General features: G+C 42.8%; 1 protein-coding gene across 2 annotated transcripts in view; it reads left to right on the top strand.

The window, feature by feature from the left end:
• Nucleotides 1–20929, top strand: part of AGXT2 (alanine--glyoxylate aminotransferase 2) — a 47203-nt gene that overhangs the window by 220 nt on the left and 26054 nt on the right. The window contains exons 2-7 of one of the 2 annotated variants that reach the window (XM_060009606.1): nucleotides 6902–6990; nucleotides 8219–8403; nucleotides 15883–16006; nucleotides 17509–17603; nucleotides 18231–18324; nucleotides 18999–19092. In XM_060009606.1, the coding sequence (XP_059865589.1) occupies nucleotides 6902–6990; nucleotides 8219–8403; nucleotides 15883–16006; nucleotides 17509–17603; nucleotides 18231–18324; nucleotides 18999–19092 (681 nt within the window). The remainder of the gene's footprint in view (nucleotides 1–6901; nucleotides 6991–8218; nucleotides 8404–15882; nucleotides 16007–17508; nucleotides 17604–18230; nucleotides 18325–18998; nucleotides 19093–20929) is intronic. The other variant, XM_060009607.1, reaches the window with a different exon arrangement.

Genomic DNA, 20929 nt, shown 5'->3' on the forward strand with positions numbered 1-20929 from the left:
TGGAATGTTAGACCCGGATAGGGTCTTAGAGACAAGTCCACTAAGACCTGTGAGCTAGACCTCACCTTGTCAGACCCAGTGCCCCCTTCTCCTGTCCAATATTTCCTAATGCTTCCTTTTGTCCTGAAATGAAATTCATAAAACCTGACTATACACAATTTCAAAACAAAAATAGTCGCGGTAACATAAAGAAAAAGAAAGCAATTCAAAATAATAAAGTATTAACTGTAGTGTACAGATGCTTGAGGATAACTGTTTTAAAAAGCATAAAGCATCTACACAAATTGCCACCAGGCCTCCGGAAAGTGGTACCACCCCCTCAATCACTAACCAGGAAACAGCCTCAGAGAAGTGTAGTCATTTACCCAAAGTTACTGAAGCCAGGTCTAAACCCTGAGTCCTCTTCTTCCACTCAGACTCTCCTCTTTCTCCAGCAGGAACAGACGCGGGGTAGCCAGGTCTGGTGGTGGCTTCATGTGCCTTTGTGTTCCTGATTTTTCACATCTATCTTGTTTCACTAGGAGCCTACCACCTCCTCACCAATTTCCCTGCTGCAAACTCGAGCGTAAGTAGGCATTTGCACACTGATGTGTCATAGTGGGACCCTGTGCCCCACAGACCCCGAACAAACACAGGAGACCCTTTTCCATTGCCCATCATGATCAATTTTATCTTCATTCTCTCCTCATCTTTCCTTTTCCTATCTCCTTCCTTCCTCTTCCATTTGCTTTCTTCCCCCTTAACAATTGCAGTTCTTTGAAACGTAATACATATCTGATGCTTTAAATGCATTATCTCCTCTCATCTTCAACCAAACTTCTTAAGGAGTACTATTATCCCATTTCACAGATGAGGAGACAGAAGAATAAAGGATAATTAAGAAATTTGGTCAAAGGCAGAAACATAGAAGTGACAACTTGGGGTTCAAAGCCAGGTCTGTCTGGCTCCAAAGTCAGAGCGATTCCATCAGGCCCTTTCTTACCCATCCTTTTGGATTTGTCTTTTCCCCCAGTCATGGGTCTTTCGCCAGAACACTATTTAACTCCAGCATTTCCTGAGAAGGAGCTAGAATTATACCCAGAGTCTTATGCTTAGTAAAGAGGACGCTACCCTAAAAGTACCGGTTGTTGACAAAGCAAGAGAAAATGCCCTCTCTGCTGCCTCTTCCCCTTTCCTACCTCTGCCCTGAGGGTTGTGGAGCTGGGCTGATGGTGGGAGCAGGGGACGGGAAATGGCAGGTGAGGCTCGGTGCCTAGAGATCTTGATCAGCTCACTGAGGACCCCTTCACTTGGCTCCACCAAGGACACTATGGGGGGAAAGTAATCCTGCAAACCCAGCACACGTAGACATGGATGTCATACTTTTTACCTGGTCTTTCCAAAACCTTTGGGACTTGGCTTCTACTTTCTTACCTACTGTCCTAAATACCTGCCTGCTTGCTTGTCATCCAAACACACACTCGTTGAACACACCCTTCTTAAGAATCTGCGGGGTGCAAATAGACATTAGGCAATAAGTATGTGAGCACCTACCACACACCTGAGCAAAACAAAATCTCAGCCCTTACGTATCCCAGTGGGGGAGACTGAGCATAAACAGATAAACAGGTAAATATGTAAAAGATGAAATCCAGTCGAGATACATGCTGTAAATCAAACCAAATCATGGTGAGGCAATAGAAAACTAAAATGGGTGGAGGGGGAGGCAGGGGCCACGTTGGACAGGAAGATCACCTGGTGTTGAAAGCTGTCAGATATGCAAAAATAAAAATGTGTCACAGGACTTCCCTGGCAGTCCAGTGGTTAGGACTCCGAGCTTCCACTGCAGGGGGCGAGGGTTCAATCCCTGGTTGGGGAACTGAGATCCCACATGCCGCATGGTACAGCCAAAGAAAAAGAGTATGTCACAATCCTTGTAGAACACCTGCATGTATATCATGTGGTGTATGTGTGCCTACAATGTCCAGCCTTACCTCTGTTTGATAGGCACAATCACTTTAGGCTGACTATGTCCACAAAGTTACAGAAGCAATTTGCTTTCAGGATAAAAGAATGGAGAAAATATCTCAGCCATGCCTTCTTTCTTACTAATTAGCTAAAGATTATTAAATTTATAACATGTCTAGGCAGGTGGGGTGTACGCTCAAACATACCATGGTGCTATCACCTGCCTTCTCTCCCACAAGGAGGGGTGCACAGGAGGGCAAGTGGATTGCAAATAACACCCATTTCCACCTGAGAAACACCCCAAGCCTCCGGCAAAGCCTTTTCTAAGAAAAACATTCAAATTAGCCCTAAGGGTAGGTGTCCCGCCTGCCCCTCCAGGCCATCCTTGCTGCCATCTGCGGACTGACCTAAGCCCAGCGGAGGGCCAGGAGGGGCTCAGAGAAGGCCTGCTCCCAAAGGTACCAAAGGATGGATGCCGCCACCAGCCTGGGAATCAGGCAGAGCTCTTGCTGGTGAACAATGGCAATTGGCCCTGGTTTACTTAGGGAAAAGGACATTTATTGGAAGGGTACAGAGGGAAGGTGGGAGGGGCTATAAGAATCAATAGGAAGGTGAGGAGGTGGGCAGGACTGGACTTGCAAAGATACCAGGGAAAGCCCCATGGAAACAGCAGGAACTCCAGGCAGGAACAGCCTCGGAAGCACATCATGGCTCTAATGAGGACCTCCAGCTACTCCCTCCATCCAGGTCCTTTGCTCAAGACTTCAGATCCAGAAGCAGGGACATCCGATTCAGATGTGAGACCTTCAGAGGTCTCACGCCCTACCCTTGGCTTCCCTGGCGGGAGACAGGCAGCTGGTATTATTATCCGGTCACTTAGAGCACACAGTTCAATCAAGGATGAGCATCCTCCGTAACTTCCTGCAGACTGTGGGGCAGTTTATGAAGGGAGAAAGGAGGTGGCCTCAGGCCCTCAGCCCCATGGGGGGTGAGGGTGGGACCTCAAAACTGCGAACACCTCACGTTTAATCACGGCCTCAGCTCTAAGGTGAGTGATAAAATCTTCTTCTCCTAACTCGCTGGCTAGCCCGTGTATCAGGTGAGATACCCAAAGTGACAAGCTTTTTCAAAGTGACCTAATATGCTATGCAGAAATAAGGCATCGTTAGCACTTTAATAAATTCCCTTAATGTTCTATCAGGTATGCCCATTGTGTATTTTCAAATATTTTATAACCTTTTTTTTATTTGAAAGAGTCACAGGCTCTTAACAAATACCCACCCTGTGTTGAAAGTTGGTTGTGGATATTAGAAAAATCTTCGTCATTACAAAGAGAATTTCCCCTAGAATTTTCAAATGCCTACAGAAATGGATTTCTCTCACTTACCTTGCCCAACAGGTTTTCACTTTTTGATACTATGATTTGGGGGGAAAGAACACAGAGCTAAGGTGACTTGTCTGTTGTGGAACTCTGTTGGTGAGAATTAGGCACCCAGAAAATTAAATCTAGTTACCCACTTGGCAAGAGTGGTGGTGGTCTCCAAACCAAACCATCTTTTTATTTGAAGTAGAGTTGGTTTACAATATTGTATAAGTTTCAGGTGTACAGCAAGGTGATTCAGTTCTACATGTATTTTTTTTTTCAGATTCCTTTCCATTACAGATTATAAGATATTGAATATAGTTCCCTGTGCTATACAGTAAATCCCTGTTGTTTAGCTATTTTACATATAGTGATGTGTAGCTATTGATCCTATGCTCCTAATTTATTCCTCCCCCTCCCCAGCCCAAAGGCCACCTTTAAATGTCTTGAGTTGTTCAAATGAATTGAGTGGAAGTTGATGAATTTAATGAAAATCATTAGCTGTCATCCATGTTCAGCATCAGGTTTAAAAAGGCAACATCAGACCTAAAAAGGCAACATCAGACCAGCCAAAATGATAAAAGAGAGACAAAAAAATGTCTATGCTGAAATAGACGTGGGACTCAGTTTTATGAACCCATATTTCAGTTCTCCTTTCCCCGACCCCCTTGGTGCTGTCTTCTCCCCACCACCACTAGCCCCACACTCCCGGGCCCCAGGCGTGCAAACAGGCAGGTGCACACACGCACACACACAATTTCCAGGAGCCCAAGAGAAGCTTTGCCAACCTCAACTCTATGTCATCCTCAAAACATAGGCTATTTTGAATAAAGAATGCAGGCAACCATCAACATGTTTAGGTTTGAATTTCTTCCAGCAAATAATGAAAACGGAAGCATTTTCTTTCTTTTTGTCAATCAACTATTATATGTACTGTTATTTTTGAGTTTGGATTATTTAGTGAGAGAGGTTTTCAGCTGTTTGAAGATGCTGTCTAGACTTTTTTCCTTTTTTTATCGAAGTACAGTTGACTGACAATACTATATTAACTTCACGTGTGCAACATAGTGATTCAATATTTGTATAGATATACTCCATTTAAAGTTATTATGAAATACTGGCTTTATGCCCTGTGCTGTACAATATATCCTTGTACCTTATTTATTTTATACATAGTAGTTGTACCTCTTCATCCCCTACCCCTACCTTGCCCCTCCCCCTGATCCCTCTCCCCACTGGTAACCACTAGTTTGTTCTCTATATCTGTGAGTCTGTTTCTGTTTTGTTATAGTCATTCATTTGTTTCATTTTTTGGATTCCACATACAAGTGTGAGATGTAATCGAGACTTATTTCACTTACTGACTTATTATTTTTCCTACTTGCTTGCTAATCTTCCTTCCTTCCATCCTTCCTGAGAGCAGAATTTTATGTATTTCATTTTGAGCCCTCATTCAGCCATCATATTCCTATCAGTTTGGTGAACAAACAAATGCATGAATGAATATACCTAACTTGACCATTTAAAATTCAAGATTTTCTTTATCAAATTTTTCCAACTCTCTTTCTTCCCCCTCCAGACTACTTTCATAATTTCCTGTAACTTTGGAGTCAAGAGACCTTTCAGCCTCCTCAATGGGTAACTCCAATTTTGCAGAAAGGAAAATGAGACTGTGGGAGTGAAGAGAATTCGAATTCTTAGAAACACTCAGAACTTTTTCCCCCATATCAGAACAGTAACTAATGTAGAGAGACACAATGAAAAGCTTTTGAAAATGTGGAATTCTCAGAAAACTTAGCTATTATTTTTTGGGTCATTTCTATGTGTGGATAGCCAAAAGCAACTTGCTTTTAAAGTAAGAGCAAATGAACAACATTTGTGATTATTTAGAGCAGAAAAGTGGATGAGTTTTCTCTGAAAGAAAGAGAGTCAGTGTCATTACTTTCCAGATTCATTTAAAAACACAATTGTTCATTGTGTTTCTCAGGAGGGTGACTTTATAGCCACACAAAACACCAACATTAGATCCATGGATTCAAACCTTCATGCTGAACAAGAGACATCATTTCCTCAGCTCTCTCCACCTGTAAAATTTTCTCGATACTGACCTTGAATCCTAAAAATTAGCAGCATTCTTTTCTAAGAGTACTTATAAGGTTTCTAGATATCTCTTCCAGCTCTGATGTTCTCTGATTCTATTATTCCATCCCACTGCTATAGAGAGGTCAAGATCTGTGCTGCCAGAGGAGGATGGAGGTGGGCAGCGAATGAGCGAAACGGTACCAGGCTGGGAGTCAGAAACTGGGAGTTTTGTTCTTGTTCTGCAGCTAACTAGCTTGGTGATCTTAAACAAATTAATTTACCACTTTAGGCTGGTTTCTACATCTATAAAATGAGCATTTTGACCCCCCCACACACACAAAAAAAATCTAAGCTTCCTTCTAGCTCCAAATATTTAATGATTCCTCTGGCCCAGCTTATCTTTTCTTTGCCACGGTCTTGTGTTGTCATGGACTTCAGGTTGTGTTTTACAGGAAGGTTTTGTCTTCCAGATCTCCTTGCATGTATTTATTATCATAGTACATGGCCTAGCACCTCTCTCTCCTCATGCTCTACAAGAATAGTCAAAAGCCATTTGTTCTTTGTTTATTGGAGCCAACCCAGTACTGGGAACTGGGCTAGGCACTGGGATTCAGGGACTAGGAAGGTCAAAGCTTAGAAAGCACCTCTATTGACAGAGAATGGACTCCTGCAACCCCCAGCCCTGGCAGAAGTTTGAACTGAACAGAGAATTACAGTCCATACAGGCAGCAGAGGGAGGAACTTCCCAGGCTTGTGAGGGACCCAGGTGGGAGAAACCATGACTTCCCCCGTATCCTCTGTGCCTTTCCTGACTAGATTTGAGAGGACCTCCCTTTTTTTCTCCAGAAAATTCATTATTTTTTAATTTTTAATTTTATTGAAGCATAGTTGATTTACAATGTTGTGTTAATTTCTGCTGTACTGCAGTGACTCAGTTATACACATATATTCTTTTACATGTTCTTTTCCATTATGATTTATCACAGGATATTGAATATAGTTCCCTGTGCAGTGCAGTAGGACCTTGTTGTTTAAGAAAATTCATTATTAATATACCTCAGTTTGGGGCCTGCGCTCACTGGCCTGGTGACGTCAGAGGCTGGAAAACTCCACCATCCGTGCCGCTCATTGCCTCCGTTTTGAATATGCAGACTTCGTAACTGAGATGCACCTGCGCAGAGCACCAATTACCTCACCTCCTTCCCTACCTCCGATTACCTTTCCCCACATCTAAGACCACCCTGCTTATTCCATAAATATCCCAACTGGGGAGGCAGTTCTGAGACTTGTCCTCCAGTCTCCTCGCTTGGCTGCCTTGTGAGTAAAACTCTTTCTGAGCTGTAAAAAAAAAAAAAAAAAAGATACCTCAGTTTTAAATCCAAAGGCTGATTTAAATAAGAAATAAACAAAAGTGCCTCAGGACTTTGATTCAGGTAACTATAGATGATTCTTACGAACGTGCCTGTGTGATGCTTAGCTGAGGACACTAACACTTCACTTCACTTTCAGTAGGTGCTTTCTGGACCTCTGTAACCAAGCTCGGTCTTCATACAAAGCCCAGCATGCCTCCGTGTGACTTCACACCTGAAAGATACCAGGTGAGAGTAAGAGCTTTGGGAATACCCCAGCGAGGTGGTTCTTCCTGGGAGGCCTCAAGTAGTTGCTTCCTCAAGAAGGACCCACAGACGGCCCTGCCTGCCACTGAGCCATCCGTCTCAGATGTCCTATCCCTTAAGTCACTGGGAGTATCTGAACTCTCACCCCATTCAGTGGCATTGCAGGAGTTGGTGTGTGTGTGAGACAGAGACAGACAGAGGCAGAGATGGAGAGACAAAACAGAAGGAGACAGAGGATACAAGGAAGAGCCTGTCCATGACAATATATGTATCCCAGGGATGTAGGCATAGATGTACACACACAAAGAAATACATAGATCACAAATGTGAAGGCTCACGTTTTATTCTATCTCATATGTCAATGCATAATCTGACCTTCCTGAGTCCTCCACCAAAAAATATAAAGTTATCATTTTGCTCTCAGGCTAATAAATATTGGACTCATTCTCTCTCTCTCTCTCTCTGTGTCTCTGTCTCCCTCCCCAACACCCCTTCATCCTACATAATATTCATAAGTTAGAAATTGTAGAATTAATAGAGTCAGGAGGGACCCACAGAGAGGAGAACTATAGGACAGAGGCTTTGTAATTAAAGACATAAACACCACAAGCACTTCATTGTTTGTTTTTTTCTTCTTTTTTTTTTTTTTTTTTTTTTTCCGGTACGCAGGCCTCACTGTTGTGTCCTCTCACGTTGCGGAGCACAGGCTCCGGAAGCGCAGGCTCAGCGGCCATGGCTCACGGGCCCAGCCGCTGCGCAGCATGTGGGATCTTCCCGGACCAGGGCACGAACCCGTGTCCCCTGCATCGGCAGGCGGACTCCCAACCACTGTGCCACCAGGGAAGCCCAATTCTTTTATTCTTAAAAAAAAAAAAAAAAAATTACTTCAGACATTTACTTCCAAAGTCTTTTACTTTTTTTCACAGCTAGAATTAACTCAAAGCCAAGGCTTTCCATTGAGAGGTAGAAAATTCCAGCCCCCTTCTCCATGTTTGATCTACAAAGGGATTAAAGGGCCACATGAATAATTTCCTCCACTTGAGAGGAAGGACCTGGGTGTCTGTCCCGCAAGGAGGTCACTGGGCAAATAGCAGCAGCCCTGTGCCGGGGTGGTGGGAGGCCAGGCACTGCTATATGGACCTGCTAGTGATGTTGTAAGCAATGTGGGGATAAGGAAGATGTTAAATGCTTAAATCTTGCCTACCTACAGTCCCTTGCCTATAATCGAGTCCTGGAGATCCACAAGCAACATCTTTCTCCTGTGCTGACGGCCTATTTCTCAGAGCCCTTGTTGCTCCACCAGGGATACATGGAGTGGCTCTTTGATTATGAAGGAAACAGATACCTGGACTTCTTTTCTGGGATTGTCACTGTCAGTGTTGGTCACTGCCACCCGTGAGTATGCTTAAAATTCTGGGGTTTTCACGCCAGAAAGATATACGATAAACAGGCTAATGATCATGTTAGTGATTCAGAACCTCAGTTAAGAGGGGCACTTCAAGATGGCGGAGGAGTAAGATGCGGAGATCACCTTCCTCCCCACAGATACACCAGAAATACATCTACATGTGGAACAACTCCTACAGAACACCCACTGACCGCTGGCAGAACACCTCAGACTTCCCAAAAGGCAAGAAACTCCCCACGTACCTGGGTAGGGCCAAAGAAAAAAGAATAAACAGAGACAAAAGAATAGGGACGGGACCTGCACCAGTGGGAGGGAGCTGTGAAGGAGGAAAGGTTTCCACACACTAGGAAGCCCCTTCACGGGAGAAGACTGCGGGTGGCGGAGGGGGGAAGCTTCGGAGCCGCGGAGGAGAGCACAGCAACAGGGTTGCGGAGGGCAAAGCGGAGAGATTCCCGCACAGAGGATCGGGGCCGACCGGCACTCACCAGCCTGAGAGGCTTATCTGCTCACCCGCCGTGGCGGGCGGGGCTGGGAGCTGAGGCTCGGACTTCAGTCGGAGCACCGGGAGAGGACTGGGGTTGGCAGCGTGAACACAGTCTGCAGGGGGTTAGTGCACCACGGCTAGCCGGGAGGGAGTCCGGGGAAAAGTCTGGACCTGCCGAAGAGGCAAGAGACGTTTTCTTCCCTCTTTGTTTCCTGGTGCGCGAGGAGAGGGGATTAAGAGCGCTGCATAAAGGAGCTCCGGAGGCAGGCACGAGCCGTGGCTAAAAGCGCGGACCCCAGAGACGGGCACGAGCCGCGGCTAAAAGCGTGGACCCCAGAGACGGGCATGAGACGCTAAGGATGCTGCTGCCGCCACCAAGAAGCCTGTGTGCGAGCACAGGTCACTATCCACAGCCCCCTTCCGGGGAGCCTGTACAACCCGCCACTGCCAGGGTCCCGGGATCCAGGGACAACTTCCCCGGGAGAACGCACGGCGCGCCTCAGGATGGTGCAACGTCACGCCGGCCTCTGCCGCCGCAGGCTCGCCCCGCACTCCGTACCCTTCCCTCCCCCCCGGCCTGAGTGAGCCAGAGCCCCCTAATCAGCTGCTCCTTTAACCCCATCCTGTCTGAGCGAAAAACAGACGCCCTCCAGCGACCTACATGCAGAGGCGGGGCCAAATCCAAAGTTGAACCCCGGGAGCTGTGCGAACAAAGAAGAGAAAGGGAAATCTCTCCCAGCAGCCTCAGAAGCAGCGGATTAAAGCTCCACAATCAACTTGATGTACCCTGCATCTGTGGAATACCTGAATAGACAACGAATCATCCCAAATTGAGGAGGTGGACTTTGCGAGCAACCGTAGACTTGGGGTTTGCTTTCTGCATCTAATTTGTTTCTGGTTTTATGTATATCTTAGTTTAGTATTTAGAGCTTATTATCATTGGTAGATTTGTTTATTGATTTAGTTGCTCTCTTCTGTCTTTCTTTGTTTTTACTACTTTTAATTTTATAATTTTTAATAATTTTTTATTTTAATAACTTTATTTTATTTCCTTCTTTCTTTCTTTTTTTTCTCCATTTTCTTCTGAGCCATATGGTTGACAGGGTCTTGGTGCTCCTGCCAGGTGTCAGGCCTGAGCCTAGGAGGTGGGAGAGGTGAGTTCAGGACACTGGTCCACCAGAGACCTCCCAGCTCCATGTAATATCACACGTCAAAAGCTCTCCCAGAGATCTCCATCTCAATTAAGACCCAGCTCCACTCAACAACCAGCAAGCTACAGTGCTGGACACCCCATGCCAAACAACTACCAAGACAGGAATACAAACTGATGCATTAGCAAACAAGCTGCCTAAAATCATAATAAGCTCACGGACACCCTAAAACACACCACCAGATGTGGTCCTGCCCACCAGAAAGACAAGATCCAGCCTCATCCACCAGAACACAGGCACAGTCCCCTCCACCAGGAAGCCTACACTACCCACTGAACCAACCTTACCCACTGAGGGCAGACACCAAAAACAACAGGAACGATGAACCTGCAGCCTGTGAAAAGGAGACCCCAAACACAGTAAGTTAAGCAAAATGAGAAGACAGAGAAATACACAGCAGATAAAGGAGCAAGGCAAAAACCCACCAGACCAAACAAATGCAGAGGAAATAGGCAGTCTACTTGAAAAAGAATTCAGAGTAATGATAGTAAAGGTGATCCAAAATCTTGGAAATAGAATGGAGAAAATACAACACACGTTTACCAAGGACCTAGAAGAATTAAAGAGCAAACAAACAATGATGAACAACACAATAAATGAAATTAAAAATTCTCTAGAAGGAATCAAGAGCAGAATAACTGAGGCAGAAGAACAGATAAGTGACCTAGAAGATAAAATAGGAGAAATAACTATCACAGACCAGAATTAAGAAAAAAGAATGAAAAGAATTGAGGACAGTCTCAGAGACCTCTAGGACAACATTAAACAAAGCAACATTCGAATTATAGAGGTCCCAGAGACGAGAAAAAAAAAAGGGACTGAGAAAATACTTGAGGAGATTATACTTGAAAACTTCCCTAATATGGGAAAGGAAATAGTCAATCAAGTCCAGGAAGTGCAGAGAGTCCTATACAGGATAAATCCATGGAGAAACACACCACAACACATATTAATCAAACTATCAAAAGTTAAATACAAACAAAAAATATTAAAAGCAGCAAGCGAAAAGCAACAAATAACATACAAGGGAATCCCCATAAGGTTAACAGCTGATTTTTCAGCAGAAACTGCAAACCAGAAGGGAGTGGCAGGACATATTTAAAGAGATGAAAGGGAAAAACCTACAACCAAGATTACTGTAACCAGCAAGGATCTCATTCAGTTTCAAAAGAGAAATTAAAACCTTTACAGACAACCAAGAACTAAGAGAATTCAGCACCACCAAACCAGCTCTACAACAAATGCTAAAGCAACTTCTCTAGGCAGGAAACACAAGAGAAGGAAAAGACTTACAATAATAAACCCAAAACAATTAAGAAAATGGTAATAGGAACATACATATCAATAACTACCTTAAATGTAAATGGATTAAATGCTCCAACCAAAAGACATAGACTGGCTGAATGGATACAAAAACAAGATCCACATATGTGCTGTCTACAAGAGACCCACTTCAGACCTAGGGACACATACAGACTGAAAGTGAGGGGATGGAAAAAGATATTCCATGCAAATGGAAATCAAAAGAAACCTGGAGTAGCAATACGCATCTCTGATAAAAGAGACTTTAAAATAAAGACTATTACAAGAGACAATAAGAACACTACATAATGATCAAGGGATCAATCCAAGAAGAAGATATAACAATTGTAAATATTTATGCACCCAACATAGGAGCACCTGAATACATAAGGCAAATGCTAACAGCCATAAAAGGGGAAATTGACAGTAACACAATCACAATAGGGGATTTTAACACCCCACTTTCACCAATGGACAGATGATCCAAAATGAAAATAGATAAGGTAATGCAAGCTTTAAATGACACATTAAAAAAGATGGACTTAATTGATATTTATAGGACATTCCATCCAAAAACAACAGAATACACATTTTTCTCTAGTGCTCATGGAACATTCTCCAGGATAGATCATATCTTGGGTCACAAATCAAGCCTTGGTAAATTTAAGAAAATTGAAATTGTATCAAGTATCTTTTCTGACCACAACGCTATGAGACTAGATATCAATTACAGGAAAAGATCTGTAAAAAATACAAACACATGGAGGTTAAACAATACACTACTTAATAACGAAGTGATCACTGAAGAAATCAAAGAGGAAATCAAAAAATATCTAGAAACAAATGACAATGGAGACACGACGACCCAAAATCTATGGGATGCAGCAAAAGCAGTTCTAAGAGGGAAGTTTATAGCAATAAAATCCTACCTTAAGAAACAGGAAACATCTCGAATAAACAACCTAACCTTGCACCTAAAGCAATTAGAGAAAGAACAATAGAAAAACCCCAAAGTTAGCAGAAGGAAAGAAATCATAAAGATCAGATCAGAAATAAATGAAAAAGAAATGAAGGAAACGATAGCAAAGATCAATAAAACTAAAAGTTGGTTCCTTGAGAAGATAAACAAAATTGATAAACCATTAGCCAGACTCATCAAGAACAAAAGGGAGAAGACTCAAATCAATAGAATTAGAAATGAAAAAGAAGAAGTAACAACTGACACTGCAGAAATACAAAGGATCATAAGAGATTACAACAAGCAACTATATGCCAATAAAATGGACAACCTGGAAGAAATGGACAAATTCTTAGAAAGCACAACCTCCTGAGACTGAACCAGGAAGAAATAGAAAATATAAACAGACCAATCACAAGCACTGAAGTTGAAGCTGTGATTAAAATTTTAATCTTCCGACAAACAAAAGCCCAGGACCAGATGGATTCACAGGTGAATTCCATCAAACATTTAGAAGAGAGCTAACACCTATCCTTCTCAAAATCTTCCAAAATATAGCAGAGGGAGGAACACTCCCAAACTCATTCTACGAGGCCACCATCACCCTGATACCAAAACCAAACAAGGACGTCACAAAGAAAGAAAACTACAGGCCAATAACACTGATGAACTTAGATGCAAAAATCCTCAACAAAATACTAGCAAACACAATCCAACAGCACATTAAACGGATCATACACCATGATCAAGTGGGGTTTATTCCAGGAACGCAAGGATTCTTCAATATACGCAAATCAATCAACGTGATACACCATATTAACAAATTGAAGGAGAAAAACCATATGATCATCTCAATAGATGCAGAGAAAGCTTTTGACAAAATTCAACACCCATTTATGATAAAAACCCTGCAGAAAGTAGGCATAGAGGGAACTTTCCTCAACATAATAAAGGCCATGTATGACAAACCCACAGCCAACATTGTCCTCAATGGTGAAAAACTGAAAGCATTTCCACTAAGATCAGGAAGAAGACAAGGTTGCTCACTCTCACCACTCTTATTCAACACAGTTTTGGAAGTTTTAGCCACAGCAATCAGAGAAGAAAAGGAAATAAAAGGAATCCAAATCGGAAAAGAAGAAGTAAAGTTGTCACTATTTGCAGATGACATGATACTATACGTAGAGAATCCTAAAGATGCTACCAGAAAACTACTAGAGCTAATCAATGAATTTGGTAAAGTAGCAGGATACAAAATTAATGAACAGAAATCTCTGGCATTCCTATACACTAAGGATGAAAAATCTGAAAGTGAAATCAAGAAAACACTCCCATTTATCATCGCAAGAAAAAGAATAAAATATCTAGGAATAAACTTACCTAGGGAGACAAAAGACCTGTATGCAGAAAATTATATGACACTGATGAAAGAAATTAAAGATGATACAAATAGATGGAGAGATATACCATGTTCTTGGATTGGAAGAATCAACATTGTGAAAATGAATCTTCTACCCAAAGCAATCTACAGATTCAATGCAATCCCTACCAAACTACCACTGGCATTTTTCACAGAACTAGAACAAAAAATTTCACAATTTGCATGGAAACACAAAAGACCCCGAACAGCCAAAGCAATCCTGAGAATGAAAAACGGAGCTGGAGGAATCAGGCTTTCTGACTTCAGACTATACTACAAATCTACAGTAATCAAGACAGTATGGTACTGGTACAAAAACAGAAATATAGATCAATGGAACTGGATAGAAATCCCAGAGATAAACCCATGCACATATGGTCACCTTATCTTTGATAAAGGAGGCAGGATTGTACAGTGGAGAAAGGACAGACTCTTCAATAAGTGGTGCTGGGAAAACTGGACAGCTACATGTAAAAGTATGAAATTAGATCACTCCCTAACACCATACACAAAAATAAGCTCAAAATGGATTAAAGACCTAAATGTAAGGCCAGAAACTATCAAACTCTTAGAGGAAAACATAGGCAGGACACTCTATGACATAAATCACAGCAAGGTCCTTTTTGACCCACCTCCTAGAGAAATGGAAATAAAACCAAAAATAAACAAATGGGACATAATGAAACTTCAAAGCTTTTGCACAGCAAAGGAAACCATAAACAAGACCAAAAGACAACCCACAGAATGGGAGAAAATATTTGCAAATGAAGCAACTGACAAAGGATTAATCTCCAAAATTTATAAGCAGCTCATGCAGCTTAATAACAAAAAAACAAACAACACAATCCAAAAATGGGCAGAAGACCTAAATAGACATTTCTCCAAAGAAGATATACAGACTGCCAACAAACACATGAAAGAATGCTCAACATCACTAATCATTAGAGAAATGCAGATTAAAACTACAATGAGATATCATCTCACACCAGTCAGAATGGCCATCATCAAAAAATCTAGAAACAATAAATGCTGGAGAGGGTGTGGAGCAAAGGGAACCCTCTTACACTGTTGGTGGGAATGTAAGTTGATACAGCCACTGTGGAGAACAGTATGGAGGTTCCTTAAAAACCTACAAATAGAACTACCATATGACCCAGCATTCTCACTACTGGGCATATACCCTGAGAAAACCATAATTCAAAAAGAGTCATGTACCAAAATGTTCACTGCAGCTCTATTTACAATAGCCTAGAGATGGAAACAACCTAAGTGTCCATCATCGGATGAATGGATAAAGAAGGTGTGGCACATATATACAATGGAATATTACTCAGCCATAAAAAGAAACGAAATTGAGCTATTGTAATGAGGTGGATAGACCTAGAATCTGTCATACAGAGTGAAGTAAGTCAGAAAGAGAGAGACAAATACTGTATGCTAACACATACACATGGAATTTAAGAAAAAAAAATGTCATGAAGAACCTAGGGGTAAAACAGGAATAAAGACACACACTTACTAGAGAATGGACTTGAGGATATGGGGAGGGGGAAGGGTAAATTGTGACAAAGCGAGAGAGAGGCATGGACATATATACACTACCAAACGTAAGATAGATAGCTAGTGGGAAGCAGCCACATAGCACAGGGAGATCAGCTCGGTGCTTTGTGACCACCTGGAGGGGTGGGATAGGGAGGGTGGGAGGGAGGGAGACGCAAGCGGGAAGAGATATGGGAACATATGTATATATATAACTGATTCATTTTGTTGTGAAGCAGAAACTAACACACCATTGTAAAGCAATTATACTCCAATAAAGATGTTAAAAATAAATAAATAAAATAAAATCCCCAGCGCATAAGTCTCCTTTTGAACACTCCTCTTGGTGAGGAATTCATTACATTTTGAGGCAACATATCCCATTGCCAGATACCTCTGGTGGTTAGAGAAACTCTTTCTTGTGTGGGGATGAAATCAGCCTCTTGAAACTCTTTGAGAAATAGCCGTGGGTTTGAGTTCAATGGCCTGTGTTGTGTTGGGAGGGACATGCCCGCTGGCACTGTGGGTAACTCTGCTCTTCTGTTTGTCCAGGAAAGTAAACGCAGTGGCACAAAAGCAGCTTGGCCGCCTGTGGCACACAAGTGCCGTCTTCTTCCACCCTCCGATCCACGAATATGCAGAGAAGCTTTCAGCGCTTCTTCCTGAACCTCTGAAGGTCTGATGCTTCCAGTTCAAAGGGATAGGAGTCTCATGATCTCAGGGAAGCTGGCTTAGGAAATGAGAGTATGGGTGGGAATCAGGTCTGTTCTTTGAACATCCAAAATGAGTGCGCTAGTGGCCATATCGGAAAGCACTCTAGGAGAAGAAAGGAATTGATGAATTACTGGTGAAACCAGCCGATGTTCACTTCATCAGTTCCAAACATCTGCCTCTCCTTGGTCACTCTCCTCACCGCCACATCTTTGCAGAAATCACTTAGCGGGAGCCCCAGGCTTCCTGACACTCTCCTCTGTGTTCCTCAGGAAGTTTTCATCTCTTTGCTCCACAGCCCCTCTGCAAAGTCATTGGAATTTCTTCTTTTTTAAAAAAACTTTTTATTTTATACTGGAGTAGAGTTGCTTAACTATGTTGTGTTAGTTTCAGGCGTCCAGCAAAGTGATTCAGTTATACATAACCATGTATCTATTCTTTTTCAAATTCTTTTTCCATTTAGGTTGTTACATAATATTGAGCAGAGTTCCCTGTGCTACACAGTAGGTCCTTGTTGGTTAACCATTCTTCTTTAACAAAGAGTGGAGCCATTTTTTTAGAAAATTAATATACAATTAAGTTCATTTGGTCTGAGATGCACTTTGATATTTTTGCTAAATGAGATGTTTTTCTGCGTCTGAAATATTGAATTTTTTAACAATTAATGATTAATTAATCATTGAATCATTGAATTAATGATTGAATTGAGATGTTAAAATGTTGGCCAAGGTTTTCATTTCAGGATTCAATGAGTTAATACATATTTAGAACAGTGCGCCGTACCTGGTGTTAGCTATTATGATCATCTTCCTGTATTATTTAGGCACCATATTTACTATGTTATCTACAAGAGATGGAGGACGTTGCAAGCGCTGCAACCTCAGTTCAGGGCAGACATACTCATGGATGAGTAGAGACGAGGAAGCCTGCAAGGGCACAGCCCTGGCCTTCCAGTCCCCGAGCCTGGAGGATCCAGTACCCTTCAGTTCTCCCCTTTCTTTCAACCAGGATGAGCTGCACTTTTTTGTTTGTTGCTCGTTTGTTTTAACATTCACAAACACCGAACAGGCTCCTCTGGGAGCCTGCCTTGTCTCAAGCCTTCAGAATCAGGTGGGGCAGTCCAGGTTCAAGAACCAAGAGACCTGGTCCTCAGAGCCCCTCAGCCACTAACCACTGTATGTCTCAGCAAGTCTCTCCATCTTAGCACTTTGCAGAGAATCAGGTAAAACCAATGAAAATCTGGAATATTTCACAACTCCGACAATCCCTTAGTCATTTTTGTATCTCTAGTGCTTAGCAGCTGCTAAGTGAATAGCTGTAGAATTAATATAGTAATTCAATGACGGGACTGCTGGTACGAAGGGAACTCTCCTTAATAATCAGAGGCTGGGATACACTGTTTTTAACAATATCGAATGAATTGGGTAATCATGTGTCTCATGACCATGTGTCTTTTTTTTTCTCCAGGTCATTTTCCTGATGAACAGTGGCTCAGAAGCCAATGACCTAGCCATGCTGATGGCCAGAGCACACTCAAATAACACAGATATCATTTCTTTCAGGTAACCACACCTTGGAACATTCAACTTTAACATTGACTCACGCCAATATTACATGTTTATCTTTAAAATATAGCCTAAAGCAGGAGAGGGGCTTTCCTGGGGTGTTTTTCTAATTTTAGATTTTAGGGTAGGGTCAGTCAAATGAATTTTATGTCTGGATAACACCATCCAAATTGGCCTGATCCAAGGTAGGGGTCCCTGACCGAGGTAACCAAGAGTTTGGAGTCCCAGTTTTGTCATAGATTCTCCTCTGGAATTAAAAAGAAGGTGACATGACAGCTTTTTCACTTTAAAGATGTGGTACAGAAACTAACACACAACGTTTTTCATGAACTATGCTCCAATATAAGAGAAAAACTAAAGATTAAAATTTTAAAAAATAAAAGTTAAAAAAAGGTATGGCATTGACTATGACCTATGCCAAATAGTGAACGATTGGTCTGCACCCCCAGAAGCTCATGACTTTGCCCTATGACACTGGGCCCACTTTCATCTCTGCTTATGGTAAGGAGCCATAGCCTGAATAGCCTATATGGACTTCCTTTTTTGTCCTACCCAGTGTTCCACAGGCCAGTGATCATAGAAAAGTAAACTTAACCCAGTCCTCCCACTGTTCTCTCTCTGCAGAGGAGCCTACCATGGATGCAGTCCTTACACACTTGGCTTGACAAATGTAGGGTTCTACAAAATGGAACTCCCCAGTGGGATGGGCTGCCAATCCGTAAGTTTTGAGATTTTTGTCATATTTCTCTAAAAACTCCTGGGTGTGTGGAATCATTTATCAGATTTTCCAGGCATTAGGACTAGAAACTCATACAAATTAGCTTATATTACATAACTATAATGAATCAGGGGCTCAATTTGACTTAATCGAATTAAAGACCATTTAAGGGAAATGTTTCTTAGGAAGACCTTCAGAGTGTGAGTAATAATTAATGACAGAGATTTTTTTAGTTTTCTTTTGCTTTTAAATAAAATCAAGTCAACTGCAAATAAATGCACTGAAATAACTTCCCAGAGCCTTGAGTGCATAAAATTTCCATAGAGTCATCCCTGTACTCACCTTCTGTTCTCACTCACTGTTTCCACATTTTCAGCATCAGAATCAGATACCTAATTATTCTTATTCTTTCAGATGCCCTTACCGACCAAACTCTTGAGCAAATTGTTTCCAGGCTGACATTGAAATCAGTTTGCTTTGTAGAGTGCCCTCATAATTGATTGCCAAGAAAAAAAATTATCTCTTCAAAGCAGAATATTAGGTTTTTGTTCTAAGTGGGAGAAGAGTAAAGGAGGAATCTTAGTATCAAATTGCCTTAACTGGCACCATAGGTTGCCCCAAATTGGCTGTCTTGTGTTCACGTCTTGCTAAACTCCCTCTTTTGTCATTTGCAGACGATGTGCCCGGATGTTTTCCGTGGCCCTTGGGGAGGAAGCCACTGCCGAGATTCTCCAGTGCAAACAATTAGGAAATGCAGCTGTGCACCAGGTCCAGCTGGGCAGGGAGGGAGGCACATGGTGGAAGGTCAGGAGGGGTAAGGAATGTGGAGAGAGGCAGAACCATTCCTGGGTGAACAGATTCAAAAAAGTGGGAAAGGGAAAGCCAAGGCAAATCCAACTAGGAAATCACCCCTCACTGAACTAACACCTCTTATGCCAATGACCACTATACCATCAGAGCATCCATCTCCTGTTAGGAAACTCATCTCAGCATCTCATGCTGTCACAGCTAAGCCAAAAACAGACTGTCACCTGCTGCTTCACTAAAGGCGCTCTCTTAGCTCTCCCAGCAATAGCTCTGCTACCAATTTTAAAAGAAAACAAGGGTTGTTTTGAGGGATTATTTGCCAATTCCCAATGGGAGAAGGGGAAAGGGGAAAGAACACTTAGAAATCTCAAAACTCCAATGAGGAAGTTCCCCAGGGACTCAGAGTACCAGCCAAAATGAGAACCTTTGTCAAAACAGAAGACCAGGGCTTCCCTGGTGGCGCAGTGGTTGAGAGTCCGCCTGCCGATGCAGGAGACACGGGTTCGTGCCCTGGTCCGGGAAGATCCCACATGCCGCCGAGCGGCTGGGCCCGTGAGCCATGGCTGCTGAGCCTGCACGTCCGGAGCCTGTGCTCTGCAACGGGAGAGGCCACAACAGTGAGAGGCCTGCGTACCGCAAAAAAAAAAAAAAAAACAGAAGACCATTCCTGAAGGCTGCTGACATCTCTTCAAAAGTTGTAAAGGTGTCAGCATCTGTTCTTTGCTCATCAGCAAGGTCCACCTCGCACTTGTCATCCCAGTGCAGGACCCTTTGGACAGCTGCCCCTAAGCAGTGCTGAAGGAAATCACTAAACGCTCCAACTGAGAGATCTTTAATGGAACAGGGTGTCACTGGGCTGAGAGGAAGAATGCAAATGGAAGCCTTAAAAATCAGCTTCGAAAGGAAGAAAATTCACAGTCATCTTAAAATTCAGATGGGATAATGGCAATACGGACGTAGGAGGATGAAAGAATGAGCTTTAGAACAAGATGTTATAGTCACAGAACTTAAAACCATAGGGAAGTTTAAAGCTATCTTTCACAGTCTCCATTTTAAAGATGGAGAAACACGTCCACACCTAGGAGGCCGAGAGCTAGGACTTGACTCCAATTCTTCTGCCCTCAAAGCCAGTACTCCCCAGCCATGACCACCCTTGTTCACACCCATATGCCAGCAGGAGGAACCCAGGCTTAAAAATAATTCCTGCTCTGCTGGCCAGGATTGAAGAGACACATAAGTCAGGAGCCCTGGGTTGGACTTTTAGCCCTACCGTGGCTCAGCTACAAGCAAAGTTCCATCTTTTGCCTCCGTTTCTCATCTATGAAATGGAGACGGCAATACCTGCTCCCATGGCCCCTCATCCCAGGCCTTCAAGAGACCAAGGAAGAGAGCTTTTGTAGAGGCAGGCAGACAGTAGTGATGCCAAGTACAGTCATGACTGTATCTCATATCCACGTGGCACCAACAACTAAGATCAGTTGGATGAACCTCACAGACGTCAAAAGCACCAGCGCAGAGCTTCAGCGGCAGAAGCCCTCAAGACATGGTCACTTCCTTCCTTCCCAGCTCTGTGTCCCTCCCTCTCTGAGGCCTTCTCTCCCTCAGGCCAACTGGAATATACCAGAGCCCCAGGGTCATCTCTCTAGTGGCCTCTAGAGGTTAAATGATAGTGACAGGCAGACATTTCTGCTTCTCGGAACTGTGATCTTTGGCACGTCTGAAGTCAGCTGTTTTCTTAACGCATATCTTCAAGAGACAAGACTGATATCATATCTTTATACAAAAAGGGACTTCAGGG

This window comes from Delphinus delphis, chromosome 3 (assembly GCF_949987515.2).
Source record: "Delphinus delphis chromosome 3, mDelDel1.2, whole genome shotgun sequence".
In the NCBI taxonomy this organism is placed as follows: domain Eukaryota; kingdom Metazoa; phylum Chordata; class Mammalia; order Artiodactyla; family Delphinidae; genus Delphinus; species Delphinus delphis.